This window comes from Pseudorasbora parva, chromosome 5, assembly GCF_024679245.1.
Source record: "Pseudorasbora parva isolate DD20220531a chromosome 5, ASM2467924v1, whole genome shotgun sequence".
Lineage (NCBI taxonomy): Eukaryota > Metazoa > Chordata > Actinopteri > Cypriniformes > Gobionidae > Pseudorasbora > Pseudorasbora parva.
The window spans coordinates 2,761,310-2,787,288 of NC_090176.1; the positions used below are offsets into that span (position 1 = coordinate 2,761,310).

The window sequence follows — 25,979 nt, forward strand, 5'->3', positions numbered from 1 at the left end:
TGGGAGCGCTCTGGCGGTCTCTAGGGGTGCAAACATATATTACAACTAAATTCAAGGCACGTCATTGACGCCACTTAACCGAGCAAAATGTTTCACTCGGTTACGCAATTTTTAACGGTTAATCGGTCAATCGGTTAACCATGGACACCCCTAATTTCTAGGTTGTTTCACATTTTCTAGTTCTAGCTTTTTCCATTCACTTTTTATTTTCAAGATCTCCTCTTCTACTTTCGTACATTCAAGTTTGATAAGTTTTTGATAAGCGGCTACAGTTTATGTCTTCATCCTGCTCATTTGGACGTTTCCTTTTCTTTGTATTTTCGACTAGCGGTTCTTTGTCTTGTGTGCTCTCTGCACGGTCTGTACCATAGACTGTAAAAAAATATAGACGTAGTGTCCGTGACGTCACCCATAGGATTCCGATAAGCCGCTCTGAAGCGTAAAGTAGAGACAAGCTGGCCGTTGTGCCACACCCGGATAACAGAAAATGGGCAAAAGGGCGGGATGCGGGCGGAGCTTATGTGACGCAATGACTATAGACGGCAGATAAATGGCTATCCACCTGTCACTCAAAGTAACCACGCCCTTAATTATGCAGAACTAAGGCTTTATATAATGTAAACGAATAAGTTATAAAAAAAATCCTCCCCCTCACAGTTGTCATGAAGGGCAAAATTTGGCAGTTTGTACCAGGCTGTAAACATGTTTTTTTCTGCTGTAAAGTTGGGCATTTTAACATGGCGCTCAATGAGATCACAGAATAAACCCCGACAGTGTGATCAGGACCTAACCCGAACAGTTTTGGGGAAAAAAAACTCTGTTATTTTGTTCTGGCCTCTGTTACAGCTCCGGTCAATGATGCAAACTAACAGGCCTGAGTAAATCTGTGAATGACTGGAACTGACTACATTTGTGCATGTCTGTCACACACACAGAGAGAGAGAGAGAGAGAGAGAGAGAGAGAGAGAGAGAGAGAGAGAGAGAGAGAGAGGGTCTTATTACTCTTCGTCATCTGCCATCTGTTTAAAACACTCACAGTGACACACACGTACAAGTGTTAGTTCCTCAGCTCAGACCGGTCTGGTTATTAGGGAGTTGAAGTTAATTCACAAATCTAACGCAAAAATAAGCGTAACATGCTGTAGGACAACATCTGATTGGTTTAAAACTCACTGAAGACATCCAGTTATAGTAAAGCAAATCAACAGGTATGTATATTTAATCATCTTAGTTTAGGTCACATGCTTCACTCCTGTTATTGAGAATGTGTGTATTTATATGTGACAATATTGAAATATATTTGCTATATGCGACCTAGAAAACATCATATTTTGCTCTGTAACTCTGCCTGGTGAGAGATACTAATTGTGTTGGCCTCAGATAGTGTTTCCAGCCCAGGAATAGACACTGAGTATGTGTGTGAAAATAAATAGCTAAGTTGGTGTATATGATTGTACAAATATTTCATTATTTTATGATACATAAACGTCTGCAATATGCTGTACTCATTGTGGTCTTAACAGTTATTGAAGAGCATTGAAAAGTAATGTTCCTGTACAATCTGAAGTTTGAAAAGCTGTGAGGGAAAACCATTTTTTATTGCAATGTTTTGCTTAACAAACTAACAATTACCACACATTTGATGGCCATTTTATGCAATTACAATAAAAAAGTAAAATTGAAAGAAAGCAGTATATAAATATCTGATACTTTTAAGCCGTTATTGTAAACCAGACTCTAGTCTTCTGTTAGACAGTAAAGTTTTCCCTGATTGCTGTCTATAATATCAAAGTTACTGATAATTCAGGTGTGCAACAAGTGACAATAACAAAATAGTTTGTGTAAACGTGTGGTGACAACATGCATATAGTATAAACATTAATAATAATAAATTAAAAAATATGGTAAAACATATTTTAGTTTTAAGTTAAACTATTTGATGTTAACATGACTTATTTGAAATGTATTTTACATTAGGTGCACATACTTAAGAAAGTACGGTAATGTACATTTAATGCCTGAATAACTCAAATATAGTTAACCCACAGCGCTCTACTGCTGGCCATATTAACATATAAACTATTTAAATATCAATTATGATATTTCATGTCTGCTTTGCTTCAACAAAATTCTACCAAAAAGCAATTGCCATGACTTTTCTTTTATTAAATGCCACACATTGATTTAATGTATAAATAAATTAGCTGTACTTTTACTCTCGCAAAAAAAAAGAAAAGAAGCATCTGATAAAGATTACCCATTGGAATAAGAGACATAAATCCTGCTAAACATATTTAATTCATTTCAAACAGCCTTGTTATAGATGGCAGCACTGTTTCTACATTTTACATATGACTATATCCTAAAAATATACATTTATATTTTAACATACAGTGATGCTTGTCAATGACACAAATACACAAAACAGAGATTCAAACATCTGTTTAATAAATCATATGAAGGGGTGATGCGTGTAATCTCTGAAACATTGTAGTTGTTTCATTGGTAGTCACGCACTTAATAGATTTAAACTTTCTCTGATTTTAGGTTTAGGATGATCTGTGGTTTGCTAAAAGAATCCATTATGAAGAGAAATGGTGAAATGCAGTTCCAGTGTTTACCATTCATTGCATCTGAATAAAGTTAAGATGTTTAATTCACTGTATTTTTATGATGGAATATTAGAGGAGTATTAATATTAAATGCACAGTAATATTCAGAATATTTATTGTACTTTGTACAGTGGACAAGATCTTCTGAACACTCATTTTAAGTGGAATTAGGCATGTGCAAATACATATAACCAGAAATGTGTGAGCAAATTGGAAGTAGGCCTATGTCATGAAGCTCAGTACAAGTAGTTCATTCAGTGAGATGTTAATGTTTTCCTTTTTAATGATATTTCATGAGTTTACCTGCCCATCCAGTCTTGACCAATGATGGTAAACGACTACAGGATTGGATATAAGGAGGCTGCTTGGAATAGAGGAGATGAGGTTGTGTAGAAATGCTGGAAAATGACAGAATAATTAGGCTCCTCCCAATCCTACGTTAAGAACATCTTTTAGATTAAAATCTATGTTTTGCTCTGAAATGTAGATCAGTAAAAAAAAATTATGTAAAGGTGTACAGTCAGTAACAAAGTAAAAATCTTGTTCTGCGGTCCAGCATTGAGTTTGATTACTAATATCATCACTTCACAGTTTTAGTGTGACATCAGGCTGAACTGTTGCATTCACTCTCTCCGCCATTGACAGGAATTTCTGGCTTTCCGTGTTCACGGTTATACGGTAGGGGTAGGGCTGGACAATAATTCAATATCAATATATATCGCGATATAATTTTTTTCAATAACGGTGATATGATTTTTAAACACATTTCCGACATTTCGATAAATATATTACAGCATTCCTCACTGACTGACGTTCAGGGTGCAGCCTCCAGAAAGAGCAGAACATGATTGGCTACTTGCGCGATGACGTACACCACAGAAACGCAGCCAGTGCTCAGCAGTAGTAGGCTGATAGATCCAACGCGGCAAGTTTTAGCTACAAAAAGAGTTTCCCTGGCCGCAACACAAATGTGACTGAACGACCTTCCACAAGTAAGGAGAAAGAAATAGTTGATAAGAGAAGAAAGACTAACGTTAATTCAGTGGGGTGGAAGTGGTTCGATGTGTCCCCCGCACTTTTACTGGGTCTCACCGGTCCTAGTCGACCCGCTCCGAGCGGGATTCCAAACGGGAGCGAGGGCGGGCAAGTTAACAGGGACGCTAAAGACCGCTTTCTCTAACCTCGGTTGATTGCGCGCTTCTTGAGGTCACGGGCAAGTGTATAGAAACCAACGTGAATACATCAAGATTTAATTTCAGAAACAAAAAATAATCTATGCATGACCTGTCATTTTATTCGTATCTAAATATGAGGAGGACGCTCTCTCACAGAAAGTCCAAAAGCGGATTCGCAGAACTAACGTTACTGTCACGCTGGAGCTGCAGCTGAAGGACGTTACATATACATACAAATCGTTATGAGCTGAAAGGTGACGATCGACAGTCAGACGATTGCGACAATATATGAAAGCAATGAAGGAGCATCATTAGCAACAAAACTGTTTTCAACACTGATAATAATCATAAATGTTTGTTGAGCATCAAATCCTAATATGAGAATAATGAGTGACTCTGAAGACTGGAGTAATGATGATAAATTCAGCTTTGATCACAGAAATAAATGACACTTTACTATATATTCGTGAACAGATGATGTAGATCAGAATATTTCACTGTATTACGTTGTTTACTGCATTTTTAATTAAATAAATGCAGCATTAAATATATGCTATAATTTTGCATAAATGGAAAATAGAGCGCTATGAATTGTTCTTCACTGAAATTTAAAACTTAAAAGAAAATGCTCAAAACTGCGTCTGCGGCATAGGAGCGCTGTACTCTGTGAAGCAGATCCATCCGCTAGAATATTCTGAGTCAGGCTGAATCCTGGCTGAAGCACTTTTGTTTAATCTATATTAAGAATAATATAATCAGCCTATGTTATAGTTTAAACTTAAAGATATTAATATTAATAAAGTGAGAGTCTTATGTTTATTTGATGTTGATTTCACATTTCTTTTTCATATAAAGGCTAAATACAAATAAAAGGTGAACATTAATTTATTTGTACTGGTTTTATTTCTAAAATATTATATAGTTTTATAGGAGGACTATTCATAGACTTGGCCAATACATTTTTCAGAAGTTTGTAGGTACAGACATCCTATGTGGCAGTTCTTAGTAGTTTTTTCTAAAGCTTTTATATAGTTCATATCGATATCGGAATTATATCGTATCGACCGAAATTAAGAAAAATATCGTGATATGAATTTTGGCCATATCGTCCAGCCCTAGGTAGGGGGCGCTATTACACGTCTTCTGAAAGAGTACAGAATCTCCTGATCAAAACACAGGCGAAAAAGAAGCAGAAACAAGAGACATCATACATTGATCAGGCATAACCCTTATGAAAGCGAAATATATTTACCAATATATTACTTGAAATACATTTTAACATTTTTCAAATACATTATATAGGAAATACATGGAATAATAAATTGGCAGTACATATATTATACAATATATTCATGTAATAAATTACAATATATTAAATATTAATATGTGTTTATATATCTCAAAATGCAATTTTATATTTCTAAATATCCGCCATGTTGTATTCTGATATATATTGGAAAATGTATTAACAATATGTGCAGTTATAGTGTCACATGTATGTTTAATGAATGGTAGAATATGTGTAATATTCAGGGCTTGACATTAACACCCGCCAACCCGCCAAATGCGGGTAGATTTCAGCTGTGGCGGGTACGGCAGCCACTCCCACTAGCCACTTTGGTGGGTTGAATATAACTTACAGCTAAATGAAATGCCAAGACCGTCGTATCACAAAATTGGCTACAATTCAACTACAATTCTTTATACTTAGTGATGGCGAGATAGGCGGAATCGCGCTGAATGACACACAACAAAAGCGCTCTCTCGCGTGCGCTCTCTGTTGCACACGTGATCAGTTCTCCGTGCTCCTGAATAGTCAAATACACGCACACACAAATGTCAAAATGTCCATCGCATGAACACAGTCGGTTATGGCTTAAGTGTACGTAAAGAGGTGGGTAATAACTATGTGTCACAAATATTACATGCATTCAGCAGCCCAATTAAATACCTGTCTGAATCAAACAACTACAGATGTTAAATAAATGTATACATATTAAATAAATATGTATTAGTATCTGAATCTTTATTTTATTTTGTATTTACTATTGTTTTTGTAATTTGCTTAGGGTATTTTTTAAAATTATATATATAGCCTAACTAAAATAACTCATAGCCTATCATATTACATTTTTCATATTTATTATTATATTGCCCGCCTGCACATGCCAGCTGATATACAATGTAGTCTTGATTTGGGTGGTCACTCTGCATTTGAAAGTTTGAAAGGGTTTTAAATCTTCTAAATCAAGTAAAATGATTCAAAATCAAGTAATTTATGCATGCCAAAGTCAACTTTAAACATATACAATGTCATTTCCAAACCGCAAAATTGTGGCCGGTGAAAATGCTGAGTGGCTAGTAACTTTGGAAAACCACTAGCCACAGTGGCTGGTGAGCAAAAAAGTTAATGTCAAGCCCTGGTAATATTGTATGCACAATGTGTACTGTACATATAGAGAACATACACATACAATGTATGTAAATTTACAGTATACACATGTAACATCTAAAATATGGAGACATGGAGACTCCTGTTAGTGAACAAACACTCTTTAGTAATGTCTAATATCAAAATATAGTGTTTTAACTTCCTAACAAAACAAAAAAAAACGTTTGTTTTGACCGAACAATATCAATTACCCAACCTTTAATACCTAAAAGATCATGTTATAGGGGGAAATAAAATCTGCCTCTTTTAACCTATCTCTGCAGATCTGTGTAATGCTAGCCATTATAAAACATACAAACATCTTGGGATACATTTATACTATTACAGCTAGTTAGCCCTTGTAAAACAGTCAAATATGGGATACACAGTTTGATAGATAAACGGAACAAGACCTTCTCTGTATTTGGTAATACAATAACCGGTAGGAAATAAGTTAAGTGTGTGTAAAGACCGACCTGACTTTAACTGAAGAGCAACAGCATGTCCGACGGGCCATCCATTAGAAGGCTTCTAGTTTGGTTGTACAACATTGCCAAAATCAATTACCCAGCTGATGGGAAGTGCTGGTTTTATCTTTGTCAGCTCCCTTCGCTCAACTAACAAGGGCAAACCTATATTTTGACATTTTTGCTAAAGAAAATGACTTAAATGTGACGCTTTACCGCCTCCTTGTCGCAAGTCTCTTTCATCGTCCTCTCCTCGCGCCTGAATCTTCCTGCAGTGACCTGCACAAGCATTGCGCATGCGCGAGCTCTGTGCGCCCTTGCGTTCACGCGCATACATTAAATCAATAAAACTTTTAATCGATTAAAATTTGTGTACTGCAGTTTTTTTAGGATATATATATATCCTAAAAATATGCATATAATGCAGTATTTAAAAGCATATAAATACAAACTATTACACGTAAAATAGTGCGCTTTTGGTCTTGATTGCAATAGTTTTTTTTGTATCAATGTATATGGTCGGACCATATCCCGATCTGTTTATGTAAGCATATTCATAATTAAAAATAACGTGATCATCAACATTAAACATCATAAATAAAAACTGCCTAATGTTATTGAAAAAAAGGTCGTCCCAGGCTGAGCTACAGGACTGTGAAGCTTTGGGGTGTTGATGGACTCGATAAACTCCATCTGTGTGTGATTTATTTCTGCATCTGATCTGGATACAGCACAAACACACAATTTTCTCAGTTTTTTTGATCAAAACATTCTACATTCAAAAATGCATGAAGCTAGAATAATATAGCAGAGGGTCTGTTCTTTCTTTTAAGATATTGAATGTTCAGATATTCATACAAAAAATAGCGGGCCATGAAACTTTTGTGAAATTGATTTTAAAAAATGCTGGCGCTGGCTGGAAACTCTTTTCAAAAACACAGGTGGGAAAAGAGTTCTTTCTTTCATTTTATTTATATAACACTGTTAAAAACAACAGAGGTTGACCAAAGTGCTTTCCATACAATGAATAAAAGACACAATATACAACAAGCATGCATGTAGTATAACAGTATAGTGGGCTATAGTACAGTGGCGTGCGATGCATTAACCAGTTTAACCCTTCAATGTTACATTAATGCACGCACTGTATGAGAGATCAAACTCATATTACCTTACAGTGTACTTGAAGATCTAACTTTTCACTTTTTTATTGCTCTGAAATTTCTAATCCCGAAGGCAAACCCCCACTAGAGGAGGGAGGATATGGTCATGATGTGTTTCTATATTTGATATGAGCTTGACGGTTCAGATATAAGATCAGCTAATGTGTCATGGTTCTGTAGGTGCTGAACTACAGCTGTATTTATGGCTCAATATGACCAGTGAGTATTTCCAAAGATTATATCATCTTTCAGGAACATTATAAAAGTGCACAACCATCTAAATGCTGATTGTGTTTCAGACTCGAGGATAAAGACTCGCTGGATATTCATGATAATCCTCCGGCGCCTGACAATGTCGTAAAGGAGGAAGACAACACTGTACGTATGTCAGTTTCTCTCCGCGTCTGTGTCGTGTGCACACATCTCACTCTCTGTCCTCCTCAGGTGTATTTTGTGTATGATGAAGAGGTGGAGGAAGAAGAGGCTCCTCCTCCTCCGACCCCTGAGCCGGTGATCCAGATCAACGACAGGCCGCACAAATTTAAGGACCACTACTGCAAGAAGCCCAAGTTCTGTGACGTCTGCGCACGAATGATCGTTCGTAAGTTCACATTTCACTCCATCATTGGCATTCAAATTGAAATACTCTCCAATAGAAAGGTAGGAATTTAATGTGTGTATAGCATTCGTGGATTGACTCGTCGAGACTGTTTTCCCAGATGGCGCCTGTCCGTGAACGCGTAATGCACTGTGTTTATAAAGTATCTAATTATCAAACTGTTTGTACACTTACAACGTTCTCAATGCTTCGGTTTGCATTATGCTGCTGTGTTAGTGTGAGGCTATTTTGAGCCTTGTTAGTGGTATTGACTAGCGATTTAATTTCACTTACCCTGTGCCCCATAGACAAGTGTTATAAGCTAATCAGTTTTTAAAGATAAAACTCTTTACATTCGATTATCATGAAAACACATCCCAGAGAACGATCTACTTGGTAACCATCTGTTAATCACCCCTAGGGTCATTTCTCACCGGAGTTGTCCTTTATAGACATGAGTGGGGTAATACTTATGTGTTTTATGTCGTTGAATAAAACGTGAACCTGTCTTCAGCTTGTGTTCACCACAGGTCTTATTTCAGCCATTTAAACAAAATCCTATTAAAAAAAACCCCATTGATTTATGAACGAGGGAACCGGAATTCAAAGTCTTTCCAATCACAAAGTGATGTTATACCTGCACTACCTGCTAGCCAATTTTTAATCTTTTGCAATAAAATAAAATAAAAGTGTAACTTGCTATACTCACTGATTTCTGTTCCTCTACTTTCAGTCAATAATAAATTCGCCTTGCGCTGCAAAAACTGCAAGACCAACATTCACCACTCGTGCCAGTCGTATGTGCAGTTCCAGAGATGCTTTGGGAAAATAGTGAGATGACTTTCAATATGCATTGTATTAAACATTTATAATACAATCACACTGTCAGCTTCACTGTTTTCATTAATATCTCTCTTCCCATCAGCCTCCTGGATTTAGACGGGCATACAGTTCTCCTCTCTATGATCAAGAGATTAATAACCCTGGTGAGTATGATGTATTTATGAAAGGTTATTTTTGACAACATGAAAAGACTAAGTAGTGTTTAACAAAGAAGGGAAAAATAATCCAACCAAAGTATGTTGGGAATTTCAAGCATGTTCTGAACACAGAACTGACCCAGATAACAGGGAATGTTCCTGGAATATGGGTTAACGGTTCTCTCAACAATAAACAAATGCTCTTTCCGTAACGTTAATAGAAAGTTTGTTCAAATAATTGTTTTCTATTGTTTAGTTGGACATTTATTTAACATTTTATAGGTGTTACTACTAGAGCCTGGGTTTTTGGGGAACGATACCGATATTAGGGAGTAAAAAAATCTGGTAGCGATATAATGGCTGATTTTCTTTATGTGTACATTATAGTGTAGTACCAGCCAGTTTGGACACTTTCCCATTGAGGTCCAAACTTTTGACTGGTACTATATATATAATACAGTATTTACATAATACACATACTACATTGTACATAAATACAACAGAACAAACGTACAAATAAAAAACAGTTATTTTCAGGTTTTTCTAAACTACATTTTCAGGTACAGAAATAGTAATCAAATGTAAAATATCTCTTCACAGTCTTTATTGTATAAATAGAGATTATTTAGACATTATTAAAGCAGTGAGTGATTTTTTTTCTGGTCTTTTATGAAAAAAAGCTTCCCTGCCATTGATGATTTCTGTTTTTTCACTGTCAAACACAGGCAAAGTAGCAGAAATAAGCAATCGCATATAAATGTATGCATCTGGCAGACACTTTTATCCAAAGCGACTTACATTGCATTCAAGATACACATTTTACATTATTGTCAGTTCTTGCTTTCCGTGGGAATCAAACCCACGACCTTGGTGTTGCTAGCACCACACCCTAATGTTTGAGCTACAGGAAAGCCTATATATAAGATGCATATATATAAAATATTGCGATCATCAACATTAAACAGCATATAATTAAAAATGGCTATGTTGTTGAATTAAATATTGACCCAGGACTGTGGCTCTTTGAGGTGTTGATGGACTCGATCTGCTACTCTGTCTGTTTTGATCACCAAATTGAATCCCATCTGTATGCAAGTTAGTCTGTTAAAAACGCGATTTCCTCAGCTTTCTCCTCAAAATGTTGCTTTTTTCATGAAACGGACCCACATTCAAATGTTGATAAAAAAGAATGCATGAATCTAGAATATAAAAGTGGGTATGTTCTTTATTTTGATATATTGCATGTTCAGATATTCATAAAATATAATATGTGGGCCACGAAACTTAAACGCTGACAAATTTCATGTTTACATTTACTTAAGACATAACGGGCTATGTTTACGATGATACTCGCCAAACCGGCATTTTGACTTAACTTTGTGTGATTATTCAAGCACTTGTCAGACGTGTGGACATGCTCGGGCGTGCATTCATATCGGTGGCATATCTGCGTCATATACGCCAATGAATCCAATAAATCGGTCGGGATTTTGTTACTACTATGATGAATTATGAAATGTGTAAAAATAAACTGAACACAATAAAATTATACTTATAGAATTTAAACTGCATGTGTGCAGGTCAGCAGAACCGCACTGATCCGGTGTTCGACACACTGAGAGTGGGTGTGATCATGGCCAATAAAGAGAGGAAGAAAGGGTCAGAGGACAAAAAAAATGTAAGTGACCACTTTCTGCTTTTAAGATTTATCTGGCACGTGCCTGAGTGTAATGTACATCCTTCCTTTTCACAAGATGATGATGATGATGATGGAGGAAGAGGAGGCTCAACAACCGAAAGAGGATGAAGAAGTTGGGGAGGGTAAGTTATACCAGGATTTTCTCACTGTTTGTTACCTCAACAGCTGAAATACATTCGTCTCATTAGGAATCCATGCGACTGGGAATTACTTGCGAGGCTAAAAAATGACATTTCAACAAGCCGGTATAAAGATACTTGGTTTGGAAATTACCTCAGTGATTTATGCATCACTACACTAAAGAAAATTCAGTGAAATTTTGCTGGCAAAGTAGGTCCATTCATTGTCAATAATGTGGCCACGGATTTACACAAAACTCTGAACAACCCCATAGCCATGAACTCACTGAAGCTAAAGATGCTTGTCATTCCTCTACTGAGTGCTTAAACCTGTTCTAAATTTGGTCATTTCCAGGAGTGACAACTGCATATGCATCTGTGCTTGCTTTTATTACATTGGTCAAAACATTACACACAACAGTCACAGCACTGGTCCTTGAGTGCATAGATAAAAGGGTCTGTAAGTGTAGACTATAGGGTCTATGATGAGGTCAGAGGGTGTTAGTGCCTGGGGAAGAGAGGATTGAGGTCTGGCAAGAACTTTCACAGGAGACTTAAAGGTCTTCATGATAAGTGAATGCATAAATAAAGTACATATTAGGAATTTCATGGTTTACATTAATCAGTTGTATGGTTACACAGGTGATAACATGCATATGATCCTTTTTGTTGACTTTAGTTCAGAAATTGTGAATGTGAATGATTTAAACTCTGTTTTACATCTGATACATTTAGATTAAATATGCCGGTCTCATTAATGGAGTTAAGCACTGAAATGTCCTGAAATCATTATCCAGAAGGTACAACTTTTTTAAATTGACATAGATATGTATGTAGTTTTAACACTCAGTCTAAGCAGATGGCTTAACATCAGACTGTGTAGCATCAGACACAGAAAGTCTCGGTGAACTCGGTCCATTGACTGGTTTGAGACCAATGACACAGTAATGTACAAACTCTGCTACGCTCAGTAGCCAAATGATAACTATTTTTTTGTGCTCTTCACAGAATTATGAAAAATGGCATTGTATTTAAAGGATAGCCTAGAAATCTAGACGCACCCTAGCGGCAGCAAATCTAATCTGCCCGCGAGTGTCGTCTAGCAACTCTCAATACTCTTCTGAGCTGTAAACGCCAAACTGGTCGGGCCAATCACATTGTGTATAGAGTCGGTGGGCGGGGCTTAACATAATGACGGCAGAGTTGTGCTTGCGTGCTTCTAGCTTTCTTTTACTGTCTATGGCTTCTAGTAAACTAAAAAATTGTATAAAATACACTTCCTATGCACGTCACTGAAAACCCATTTTAAAATAAAACATGCATATCTTACAGTTTCCTTCAGATTTATCCTTTAAATAGCCTGACCCACATCTAGATGTTTGGTCTGGAAACTCACCATTGACAGCTCAATCCGAGGGGCGGATAAACGGCTGTCTTTCAAACTCTCTCTGCACGGCGTGCACGCAATTGGATAGCGCTACAACCAACCAGAGCTAGTTGAAAGATTAAACTTTCGCCGTATCCGGTCGGCAAAACTCAACACATCTTCCCTTTTTAAGAATGACTTCAGTGCCGCTCTTTGTTCTTTTCTCAGAGAAAAGCTTAACTCCAAGTCTTCCAGAGTCACGGTCAGTGCTGATTCCAAAGACCGCCGTTCAAAAGTTTCTGTGTTTACTAGAAGCACACAAGCGTTAAGCCCCGCCCACCAACTCGTGATTGGCCCGACCAGAGTTTTGGCGTTTACAGCTCAGAAGGGTATTGAGGGTTGCTGGATGACACTCGCGGGCAGATTAGATTTGCTGCTGCTAGGGTGCGTCTAGATTTCTAGGCTACATATAAACTTCTGTCATTAGAAATTGATCATGTTCCCTCTTTTCTGTTAATTTCTAAAGCGATAGTTTACCAAAAAATGACAAGTCAGCATTTACTCATCCTGATGTCTAACATCCTTAAGAATTTAGTTAATATTCAAAACTCACTTTCAATAAAATCCAAATAATTTCTGTTCGCTAATATAAATTTAATTCCCTTCAAAAAGTTGATGCTTAAAAAAATTTCATAAAGAAATACATCAAGCCATTGAATTCAATTCTCCTGAAGAGACACAATTGTTTTATATGATGAAAACATTTAATTTAACATTCATCACTTCATACCTAGAGCACATCAAATATGGTAAACGGAAGCTCAGCCAAACTTGCATCACATACAAATAACGAACATTACTGGTTCTTGTGGAAGCTCAATGTCAGAAAACAGCCAAAAGATGGCAACATTTCACCAGTGTAACCGCTTACTGATCTCTTGAACCTGACATCCGATCACACAAGATGAGATTGGCCTGTTAATTCTGATATTTTGAGGGAAACAAATGCAGTTTGCATTTAAATCAATCTACAGTATATTGGCTCCTTATATCCATTAACTAAAAAAAAAAAAATTATGGACACACTATCCTTTATTGTTAGGTAAGCAAGATGGAGATAAGAAAGACAAAACAGCAGCAGATGACAAGGTAAACTACAGCTGTGCTGGTGTTCATGCAGTCAGAAAGGTTGCATGGACTGGTTTGTCAATAATTATGCAGCATTTTCAATGTTTCTAGTTCCAGCCCTGTCCAAAAGTTTGAATTTTATTATTCTCTTATGAGTTTGGATGTGTGTGTGTGTGTGTGTGTGTGTGTGTGTGTGTGTGTGTGTGTGTGTGTGTGTGTGTGTGTGTGTGTGTGTGTGTGTGTGTGTGTGTGTGTGTGTGTGCCCTTCAGTTTGTCTTGTCAATCGGAGTTTGCTGGGTAGTTTTTACTTGTTGATGGTGCTTGTTAAAGCATGTATCACTAATACGATTGGTCAAAGGGATAGTTCACCCAAAAATTAAAATTAGCCCATGATTTACTCACCCTCACGTCATCCTAGGTGTATATGACTAAAATAACTAGCTTCCGGCGGTCAGCAGTACGCAAGTCGACTTACGGCGAAAGAGTAACCCTTGACCTGTGCATTGACGAACGCAGAAGCGCAGAGGATAGAGCAAAACAAAACACCGGTTATTAGAGTCTAAAAAGTCTTGAAGGGGAGTAAATCATGGGCTAATTTTCAGTTTTGGGTGAACTAACCCTTTAAGGATTTAAACACACCCCTAATACTGAACTATAGAGCATATCTCGTCCTACAACATTCGTGCTATGGGCATGATTTCTACCTCAAAATGTGTGGTTTTCTAAAAGACTTTTGCCTAGCAGGTGATGGAGTGTTAAAAATCCTATAAACCTTATTCACAAAACAAATTAAGGCTAAAAGTAGCTCCTAACTTGCAGATTTGGGAGAAACTCTTAAAAAAACTCTTGTCAGTCCTAATTTTAGGAGTCCTACATTTTGTACTAAGAGTATTTTACAAAGCACAGATGTCAAAAGAAAGAAAGAAAAGAAACAATGTCAGTCTCATTAAAAAAAAAAAATGAAAGAAACATTCTAATTAAATTAGTTTAACTGTGAGACATTGTTGAATGTGCTCTGGCATGTCGTGCACACCAGGTTACAACCGAATCTGAATCTGGTTCCCAATCTCACCTCCACTTCTCTGTCGGGATAAAAAAAAAAAAAAAACTCTAACAGTCTGTATTTGGTTTGCAGAACAAGAAGCAGCAGCAGACAGTAAGTCAGTCTCACTTTTATATGGCTCTGTATCGCTTCAAAGCCATTGAGAAAGATGACCTGGACTTCCAGTGAGTCTATTCACATATTTATTCATATTTCAACTGTGTCATATTATTCATGCATACTCATAACCATCATAAATGATTCATTGATTTGTTTTATTTCTAAACGTGATCAGGTGTGTGTTTGTGTTTCAGTCCAGGAGATCGCATCACAGTGCTGGACGACTCTAATGAGGAGTGGTGGAGGGTGAGTTCATTGTAGTAAATTCTAGAAGAAGTTAACGTTAGTACAGGAGCTGGTCATATTATTAGAATATCATCAAAAAGTTGATTTATTTCACTAGTTCCATTCAAAAAGTAAAACTTGCATGTTGCATTCATTATACACATATATTTATTTCTTTTCATTTTGATAATTTTAACTGACAACTAAGGGAAATCCCAAATTAAGTATCTCAGAAAATTAAAATATTACTTAAGACTAATAAAAATAAAGGATCTTTAGAAATCTTGGCCAAATGAAAAGTATGAACATGGAAATTATGAGCATGTACAGCACTCAATAGTTGGGGCTCCTTTTGCCTGAATTACTGCAGCGATGCGGCGTGGCATGGAGTCGGTCAGTCTGTGGCACTTGCCATGCCAGGTTACTCTGATAGTGGTCTTCAGCTCTTCTGCATTGTTGGGTCTGGAATATCGCATCTTCCTCTTCACAATACCCCATAGATTTTCTATGGGGTTAAGGTTAGGCAAGTTTGCTAGCCAATTACGAACAGGGATACCATGGTCCTTAAACCAGGCACTGGTTGCTTTGGCACTGTGCGCAGGTGCCAAGTCCTGTTGAAAAATGAAATCTGCATCTCCATAAAGTTGGTCAGCAGCAGGAAGCATGAAGTGCTCCAAAACATTCTGGTATACGGCTGCGTTGGCCTTGGACCTCAGAAAACACAGTGGACCAACACCAGCAGATGACATGGCACCCCAAACCATCACTGACTGTGGAAACTTTACACCGGACCCTTCAGCAGTGGGGATTGTGTGCCTCTCCTCTCTTCCTCTCTGGGACCCTGATTTCAAAAGGAAATGCACAATTTACTTTCCTCAGAGAACATAACTTTGAACCACTCAGCAGCAGTCCAGCCCTTTTTGTCTTTAGCCCAGACGAGACCTGATGCTCTCTGTTGTTCAAGAGTGGCTTGACACAAGGAATGCCACAGCTGAAGCCCATGTCTTGCATACATCTGTGTAGTGGTTCTTGAAGTACTGACTCCAGCCGCAGTCCACTCTTTTTGTGAAACTCCACATTTTTGAATGGGTTTTGTTTCACAATCCTCTCCAGGGTGCGGTTATTCCTATTGCTTGTACACTTTTTTCTACCACATCTTTTCCTTCCTTTCTCCTCTCTATTAATGTGCTTGGACACAGAGCTCTGTGAACAGCCAGCCTCTTTTGCAATGACCAATGTGTCAATGGTCAGTTGTCTTCAATATTGAACCTTTTCACAAGATACTGAATTTGGAGTTTCCTTAGTTGTCAGTTATAATTAGTTATTATTAATTAAAAGAAATAAACATTTGAAATATATCAGTCTGTGTGTAAAGAATGAATATAATATACAAGTTTCAGTTTATGAATAGAATAGACCAACTTTTTGATGATTTTGTAATTAAATGACCAGCACCTGTTTACGAGCAAGTCGGGAGTACAATTGTTCCGCTTCCATATGATTAATGCAGAGCTGGGCAACTCTGGTCCTCAAGATCCACTTTCCTACAGAGTTCAACTCCAACTTTGTTCAGGTTCAGTTTTCTTTATTTTATACCCGTAGGTAAGTTAGGTTTCAGTTCAGGATGTTTTCCATACACATCATAGACAATGCAACAGACAACACTATAAAAAACAATGTGTAAATAATATTAAAAATAAATGTTATTTGTAGTGTGCCTTTCTCAAACTCAAAGGACTACAACATATACAGAACAAAATAAGAAATCAAACAAGGAAAAAGCATAGTAAAAATAATATTAAAAAAACAATAGTAAATTATAATTTAAAAGCCTGACCAAAAAGGTGTGTCTTAAGAAGTTTCTTAAAACAATCCGAAGATGTAGCATTCCTAATAGATTCAGGTAAGGAGATCTATAACTTAGGTGCTTTATAGGAAAAGGCCCTGCCACCCATAATTTACACTGGAGAGGGTAAGGATGGATTAACCAGATCACAGATATATACTGGAACCAACCCATGTACTGCTTTATAAGCTAAAATCAGAAGTTTAAAATCAATGTGTGGTTTAACTGGGAGCCAGTGCAGTTGCTGGAGCACAGGGTAATGTGATGGCGCGAGGATGCATAAGTCAAAACACGTGCGGCTGGGGTTTGTATGTATTGCAACCTGTTTATAGAGCTTGCTGGTAAACCCACAGAATTACAGTAATCAAGCCTCGACGTTATAAAGGCATGGAAAAGCCTCTCAGCATCAGGCCTGGAGACTCTAATGTGAGCAATGTTCCAAAGGTGGAAAAAAGCAAGTTTAAAAAAGTTTAAAAATAAAAATAAAAATAAAGAAAATAGTCAGTTGAGCATCAAAAGTCATGACTAAATTACGCACCTGGACAGAAGGAGACATTTGAGTATTGTCTGCTGAAAGTTTTAAATCCTTGCACTTTCTAATATTAGATGGGGTGCCAATTAATACAATTTCATTTTTGGAACAATTTAAGGCATCCATGCCTTAATTTCCAACAAACAGGCAGAGAGTCAAGAGTAAGAGGTGAGATCAGGCTGAGTGCTAATATAGATCTGGGTGTTGTCCGCATCATGATAGCCCAAGCTATATTTCTGAATAATCTGTCCAAGAGGCAACATATATATACTAAATAAAACGGGACCCAAAACTGACCCGAGGGATTTGCTTTTGTCAACACTTTCGGGTAGGTTTAGGTTATGAATGTTAGGTGTGAATGTAAAAAAAAAAACAACGCAACAAAACATTTTTTGCCAGATTCATGCACATCTGTTCCCAGAAAAATAAGAAGCTTTTAGCGCCACCCAGTGGACATTTCACTTTGAAACTGCAGTGATATGTACCTATTAGTACGTGTTTTGTGGTTTTTACAGGTTACTACAGGTACGTTTTTCCAATGAGACCAGACTGGTATCATTGCAATCCAAGATGTCAACATGAATGTTTAAGGGCGTTATCACACCTGAAAGTCCGCACCAAAGTTCATGTTTTGATACATTTTATACATACGGTTAGTTTTGCGCTCACCACACACCAGCGATTGGTGGAGAGGAGAGAGGGTGATAGAGCCAATTCAGTGGATGGGAATTATAAGGAGGCCATGATTAGTAAACACCCCTACTCTATGAGGAGTGCCATGGGAATTTTAATGACCACAGAGAGTCAGGACCTCGGTTTAACATCTCATCCAAAGGACGGTACTTGTTACAGTACAGTGTCCCCATCACTATACAGGGGTGTTAGGACCCACACAGACCACAGGGTGAGCACCCCCTGCTGGCCTCACTAACACCTCTACCAGCAGCTCCTGGTTTTCCCAGTTGGTCTCCCATCCAGGTACTGGCCAGGCTCAGCCCTGCTTAGCTTCAGTGGGAAACTAGTCTTGGGCTACAGGGTGATATGGATACTTGCGTCATGTCATCATCATCTGTGGGCTAAATCTTGACATTGACAGGTTTGTAAACGGACATGCGCCTGACGTCAGCATGTTGTCAATTCGGCAGGTTACTATAATTGCCACTAGTGAACCGTGCATATTTTAGGGTGATTTCTTTGCATGCAATGAGGATAGCGCTAGAAGTGCACTGGTTAAACTTGCCAAATCTGAGACATTTCAATAAAACTTTTGTATTAACAGTTCAGAATGATACCTTGCATTTCTAAAGCATTTTGGATGTTAATAGAGGAATATTCTTCTGTATTTGCTTTAGTTAATGATTTGTATATTTGAGTTGGTTGCCTTATGGATTTTTCTTTCATTAGATGTACTTGAATCAGACACTGGCCTGTCACGGCTGTAATGGAAGACAGGAGGATCCAATAGCGAAAAGATAACAGGTTTATTGTAACACACGACGGCAAGTGTCGACAATAAACAAGACTTAATTGACAGGCAGAAAAGAGCAAAGAGACAGGCAGGCAAACCACAGCGAAGGTCAGGTGCAGGCTAGTGATGTTATGTATGACACTGAAGCTTCGATGCGCATATCACGCATGCGGGTCAATTTGTAGTGAAGCTCCGTGTCGGGGTGTGTATTGGTTTCCCAGAGTCACATGATCGATGACAAATGAAGCCTCACTTTCTGTCCAATCACATGCGCTTTTCGCTTTGCGTGTCAGAAGGTTCGAACTCCAGCAGTCCCTGCTGGCTCTGTAAGTCTGGTTGATGGGTTTCTGAGGAGAGAGCTGTACTTTAAAAGTTAATCAATACATTACATTTAGATAACCAAAATGTATTTGTTACTAATTATTCTTTTTAGTTGTTGTTGTGTCTTTTTTTTGGTAAAATATTTGCACTTTGTTTAGATCATTTGGTGTTAGGGGATTGGGTGTTGAAGTTTGTGTTTAGAGTAATAAAAAAAGAGTAATGGCCTTTCACTATGTGGGAATATTTTGAGTTTATAGCTTCCCATGTGTGTATGCTAAACAATAAATGAATGGGGAGCTACTGTCTATGAGGAGAAATAGCCACAAGTCTTAATGCTCAATTCTGATTTTTTGCTCAGATCTGATTTTTTGTTTGGCTGTTCACATTACATTTTAAAATTTAGCCTATATCTGATTCCAGTGTGAACTGTTTCAGGTTTCAAACTAACCCGCATGTGGAAAAGAACAAAATCAGTGACATCAGACGCAGCACGCTGCTGCACTAAAGTTGGGAAGGTTATAGAGGAAGTCATATCCACCTTGGTCGTTCACACTGCAGCCGCTTTGCAAGCGCATCTTTCACAGGCTTTTGGCTGTTTATTTTAAATAGGCACCAGATGGCGCTGTTCTGGACACTCTCCGCGCTTCAAATCTTTTCCCGAAACAGTCAGGGTAAAGCCTCACTGCTTCATGAGGCTTCATTTCCACATCCCTAGTGCAGGCGGTCGGGCAGACGACAAGCCGGAGTAGGGAAGCAGCAGACAACCAGAAGCCAAAATCCTGGACCCGGAACAGAGATGTCCTCCAGGGGAAACAGAAGCCGAAGCAAGCCACACCAGAAGCACCTGTAACAATCTGACAATGGGTGGCAGTGAGAGACCGGATTAAATAGTGTGACTGATAAGTGCAGCAGGTGAAGGTCATGAGTCCCAAAATCAGTGACCACGCCTCCAACACAACCTCACAAGACACAGAGAAGAGAGACAGTGAATTCATAAACCGGGACACTGGCCAAGTCAAATGCCTGGATTTTCACGCACCTGGAGGAGAATTTATAACCTCCTGTGTCATGCAGTTGGGCAAACTGATGGACTATGTCTTTCCTTATCTGCCTCCCCTTTTGGAACCTTAACAGCAAAAGGAATGAGGAAGATGAGGAAGCTCAAGGAGAATGAAGACAACATGATCTCTCCCGCCAGGCATTGCATTGAGCTAAGGGTCCATTCCTTGTTTAGGTAGACCTCAACCCACTTGAAATGCGCTGGAGAGCAGCAGCAAACCTCTCCATTCATTGGCCATCTCATCAAATGGGCCAGAGAACAGAGAGAGATCTGTATGATGGTAAAGGGCTTTCATCACAAGCCCTGGCTGTTAAACAGGACCTGAAGTGGGAGTTCCACATACCATATTTTCCACACTATAAGGCGCACCAGATTATAAGGCGCAACTTTACTGAATGGCCTATTTTAGAAAATGTTTTCATATATAGGGCGCACCTGATTATAAGGCGCATAGAATAGAAGATTCTGCAGTCAAACGTTTGATTGGGTTTGCGTGATGCATCCACTAGATTGAGCTGTGCTTAAGGGAATGTCAATAAAACAGTCAGATAAAGTCAAACTTTATTAAGCGTTCTGACAACTCTGTTCACTCCCCTGGTAACGTTGTTCAAACGTTGATATCCATATTAACAATATCTCCCAGCCATGGTAATCTTTTGGCTGCGAGACGGCAGTTCATGTGTGGATGGATTACGTCTTTTCATAAAACGAAAGCACCAAGAAGGACTCGAAATTCATCGACGTTCATGTCCCGTGGTAGCTCTGTTGCCTTCATTTGAATATAGACTGTAGAGACGCGGTGCGGCTTTGTAGTTTACCAGTCGTACTGAAACATTTTATTATTATTAAATAGTTTTTATTGGTTTTTCATACTGAAACATTTTGACAGAAAAAATGTTTTTTGAGAAAATGAAAGGCTTTTAAGTGCACCTTATAGTGCGGAAAATACGATAGACTTAATACGATTGTGAAAATAGCCCAGCAGAGGTTGCAATTCCTTCACCAGCAGATGAAGTTCAACCTGCCACAGAAAATACTGACCCAGTACAAAAGTGCTTTCGAAGCAGCCATACCCCTGGTAGAATGCGCCCGGACAGCCAGTGGAGACGGCTGCCCGGCCGCCTCGTAAGCAAGTGAGATGGCCTCGACCACCCACTTGCTCATTCTCTGCTTAGATACTGGGCCCCCCTTCTTAGGGGGTCCGAAACAGACAAATAACTGATCAGTCTTTCTCCACAGGGCAGCTCTGTGGACATATGTATCCAACGCCCTAACAGGGCACAGCAGATTTAATCTTTCCTGGTCTGACGTCGTGAAAGGAGGAGGACAGAAGGCTTGGAGAGTAATGGGGCCCCGTGGGCTCGTAGGAACCTTGGGGACATAACCCAGCCTGGGATGGAGAAAGGCTTTCACCATCCCCGGCGCAAACTCTAGACATGAGGGCCCTACTGACAGGGACTGAATATCTCCTATTCTTTTGAGAGACGATATGGCCAAAAGAAAGATGGTTTTTAGTGTGAGGAACTTGTCCGAAACCTCCTCTAAGGGTTTGAACGGCGGCCTTGACAAGCCCCTCAAAACAATGGCCAAGTCCCATGCTGGGACCCTCGAGTGCACAGCCGGCCTCAATCTTAGAGTACCACGGAGGAAGCGTGTAATCAGAGGGTGTCTTCCCAAAGACACTCCACCCAAAGGGACGTGGAAGGCACCCAAGGCCGCCACGTAGACCTTTATTGTGGAGGGGGTCAACCCTGCCGAGAACCTTGCCTGCAGAAACTCCAGCACTGTACCAACCGGGCAGTTAACTGGGTCCCACTGGCGTTCTCTGCACCATGCTGAGAAAAGTTTCCATTTCAGAGCGTACAGCTTCCTCGTGGATGGAGCTCTGGAGTGAAGGATGGTCTCTACGACCTCGGCCGAGAGACCTTCCTCTATGAGCCTAGCCCCCTCAGAGGCCAGGCCCATAGTTTCCACATCTCCGGGCGTGGGTGCAGGAATCTCCCGCCCGCCTGAGAGAGTAGATCCCTCCTGGTCGGAATCTCCATCGGAGAGCCTTCCAGGAGAGATATCAGGTCCGAAAACCACACTCTGGTCGGCCAGTACGGAGCCACTGGAAGTACTTGGGCCCCGTCCCGGCGTACCCTCTCCAGAACTCCTGGAAGCAAGACAATCGGGGGAAAGGCGTACAGGGGTAGCCTCGGCCACTCCTGTGACATGGCATCCAACCCCAGCGGGGCTGGATGGGACAGAGAAAACCACTGCGGGCAGTGGGAATTCTCCGCCGAAGCAAATAGGTCTATCTCTGCCTTCCCATATACCTTCCATAGGAGCTCCACCACCTCTGGGTGGAGTCTCCACTCCCCGGGCCTCTGCCCCTGCCTCGACAGGCTGTCTGCTTCCTGATTCAGGACCCCAGGGATATATACTGCCCTGATTGACAGCAATTTCCCTTGGGCCCACAGGAGGATCCGATGCGCCAATTTGTCCAGCGGACGGGACCTCAGACCCCCCTGGTGATTTATATAGGCGACCACCGATGTGTTGTCTGACCTGACCAACACATGGTGGCCCCTGAGGTCGGGCAGGAACTGTTTCAATGCAAGAAACACTGCGAGCATCTCTAGCCGATTTATGTGCCAGTGCCGCTGATGTTCCTGCCATAGACCCTGGGATGAGCGACCACTCATGGTCGCCCCCCAGCCCGTGAGAGAGGCATCTGTCGTTAGCGTTACGCGACGAACATGAGCCCCTAACACGGGACCCTGAGATAGAAACCACATGACCAGAGCACGTAGGCATCGCCGCGTGACTGTGATTGTGCGGAGCGGATTTCCCCTCGGGGAGAATCCCTTTGTTTTGAGCCACCACTGCAGTGGCCTCATGTACAGTAGGCCAAGAGGTATTACGTTGGACGCTGCTGCCATGAGACCTTCTGGAACTGTTTCACAGTGACGGCCCGGCCTAGCTTCTGTTCTTTGACTGCTGCCAGGATCGATGCTATGCGTGTTGGCGATAATTGCGCCCGCATTATTACCGAATCCCAGTTCACACCTAGAAAAGTGGTTCTTTGAGCCGGAGAAAGCACACTCTTCTTGGCATTCAGCCTCAACCCCAACTTCGACATATGCGCGAGAACAGCATCTCGATGCTGAACCGCCATCTGCTCTGTATTCGCTAGAATCAGCCAGTCGTCGATATAATTCAGTATGCGGACGCAACGGCGCCAGAGCTGCATCCACACACTTGGTGAATGTGCGGGGTGACAGTGCTAGACCGAAAGGAAGTACTTGATATTGGTATGCCTCTCCCCCGAAGGCAAACCTGAGGAACTTCCTGTGATGTGGAAGGATGAAGACATGAAAATACGCATCTTTGAGGTCTATGGTGACAAACCAATCCTCCAGTTTGATCTGCGACACAATCTGTCTGAGTGTGAGCATCTTGAACTTGAGCTTGGCCACTGACCGATTTAATAGACGCAGATCTAATATCGGGCGTAAGCCCCCATCCTTCTTCGGCACGATGAAGTAACGGCTGTAAAACCCAGACTCCCTGCTGGGAGGGGGAACCCTTTCTATAGCCCCTTTTTGCAGGAGTGTCTGTACTTCCTGTGCCATTACCAGAGCCTGCTCCGGGCCCACCTCGGTAGGTAGGTAGGACACCGCTGAAAGGAGGTGGCCGACTTTTGAATTGAATGGCGTACCCCCTTTCGATTATCCGCAGGACCCAACGAGATATATTTGATAGACGTTTCCACTCGTCTAGAAAATCTACTAAGGGAACCAGCCTCTCGAGGCTGGCCTCTGGTGTACTTTGAGCAACAAGCACAGTGCCCTGAAGCGGCGGACCGGCAGGGAACGACTGACTTGACTGCTCGGGAGTCAAGTCATCGTCATCACGCCGACGATCGATCTTTTTTCAGATGGAATGGTTCTACAGGCGCTTCACGACGCATTAACGCAGAGGCGTTCTCACAGCGTTTCGACGCAGCTCGAGTTCCCCGAAAGGGAACTATAATGATTTAACAATACAATCAATTCCCAATAGACAATAGTCCCACCCTACTATTTGGGGGATCAAGAAGCCATTTAACTTTGATATACATCACAGTAGGAAAAAAAAAGAAAGAATAACACACTTCTGTTCTGCGTGGTGACTTGACCCAGGCCATTGCCAGTCACTAAAGTTGTCAAACATTTGTTCCCTTTGATACCACCCAGGAGTGCATTTCCCAAAAGCATCTTTAGCCAACTATGGTCGCAAGTTCTGTTGAATTGTGTTGGCAATGACAGAATTTGCGACCATCGTTGGCTTTTGGGAAACGCACCCCAGGTTAGAAGATTCAGGTGTGATTGATTAGGGTTGGAGCTGAACTCTGCAGTACATTGGTTCTCTAGGAGCAGAGCTTCAGACATTGATTTAATGTAACCACTAGCCTACATATTCTGTTTTGAACTGTGTTTACGTGTGTGTCATAGGGTAAGATTGGTGAGAAGACAGGCTACCTGCCCATGAATTACATCATCAGGGTGCGAGCAGGCGAGAGGGTGTATAAAGTGACACGCTCCTTCGTGGGAAACAGAGAGATGGGCCAGATTACCCTGAAGAAAGATCAGGTCAGTGTGTGTCTGTGTGGTGAGGACTAAAGAGAGTCAACTGAAACAGTCATCAGGAATACCTCTGTATGTCCCGCATGATGCGCCAAAAATCTGGCCTCACTAGTTAATGTTTGTACTTAAAGAGTTACTTCACTCAAAAATGTATATATTATTAAAAAACCAAACAAAAGAAGCATGATCATTTGAATATACTCCCAGGTTTCTACTGATACAAAGCCATATGCTAAATTGCTGAAGTAACCCTTTAAGAGGCTGTTTATTGAATGATTACAGATCGATTTTCAGATTTAAAACTGTGTTCTGCTTTGTAGATTGTGGTGAAGAAAGGAGAGGAGGTGAATGGATATCTGAAAGTAAGCACTGGCCGTAAACTGGGCTTCTTCCCTGCGGACCTACTACAGGAGCTCTGAATGACGGAGATTCATTCCTGAAGAAAATAAGTGAAGCTCAAGAATGGAGCGAGAAATAAATGAGACAGAAGAGAGAGATGACAATATCTGACCTCACTAGCTCTGTGAAAGAAATATGAACACACGTGGACATGTACACAGGGTCTAAATTTAACTTTCACTAAGAACTGTATATGAATAAAAATGTTCTTTGATGAGAAAATAAAAACAAAAGTTGCTCATTAGTTGGCTGGTAATTTTATTAGAAACTGCTAATAAAATAATAATTCATACTGCAAAAGTGATAGTCTAATCCTATCTGATGTGAGACATACAAACAGTTTTCTAAACAAAACATGTCAAACTGTATTATAAAAGTTTGATTAGTCAAACTCTTTGTAGCGACATTATACATTACACATTGACAACAGGTGTAACAACCAAATCAACGAGAAACCAAAGCAACAGACTGAAAACTAGATCACTTAAAAGACAAACCCTTAAAAGAAAGTAATGGAGGCATGGTAACGAGTTTCCAAAAAGGTTTTAATGTGAACTTCATATAACAAAAATACTTAATAATATACAGGTCCTTCTAAAAAAATAGCATATTGTGATA

The 25,979-nt window shown here is 40.0% G+C and overlaps 1 protein-coding gene across 1 annotated transcript; it reads left to right on the top strand.

Annotated features, from left to right (window-relative positions):
- The first annotated feature begins 1,042 nt into the window (after positions 1–1,042).
- Positions 1,043–25,596, top strand: stac3 (SH3 and cysteine rich domain 3). The gene is made up of 13 exons (XM_067443050.1): positions 1,043–1,208; positions 8,029–8,067; positions 8,148–8,226; positions 8,293–8,449; positions 9,180–9,277; positions 9,372–9,432; positions 11,007–11,104; positions 11,181–11,247; positions 13,713–13,759; positions 14,874–14,965; positions 15,095–15,146; positions 24,831–24,968; positions 25,283–25,596. The coding sequence occupies exons 2-13, from the start codon at positions 8,051–8,053 to the stop codon at positions 25,379–25,381; spliced, it is 1,005 nt and encodes a 334-aa protein (XP_067299151.1). The 5' UTR covers positions 1,043–1,208; positions 8,029–8,050; the 3' UTR covers positions 25,382–25,596.
- The last annotated feature ends 383 nt before the right edge of the window (positions 25,597–25,979 follow it).

Bases quoted from the DNA above. Each gene is read 5' to 3' on its own strand.
- stac3 (XM_067443050.1), top strand. The intron at 9,433-11,006 runs GTGAGTATGATG...GCATGTGTGCAG, and splicing joins TCAAGAGATTAATAACCCTG to GTCAGCAGAACCGCACTGAT. The intron at 11,248-13,712 runs GTAAGTTATACC...CTTTATTGTTAG, and splicing joins GGATGAAGAAGTTGGGGAGG to GTAAGCAAGATGGAGATAAG.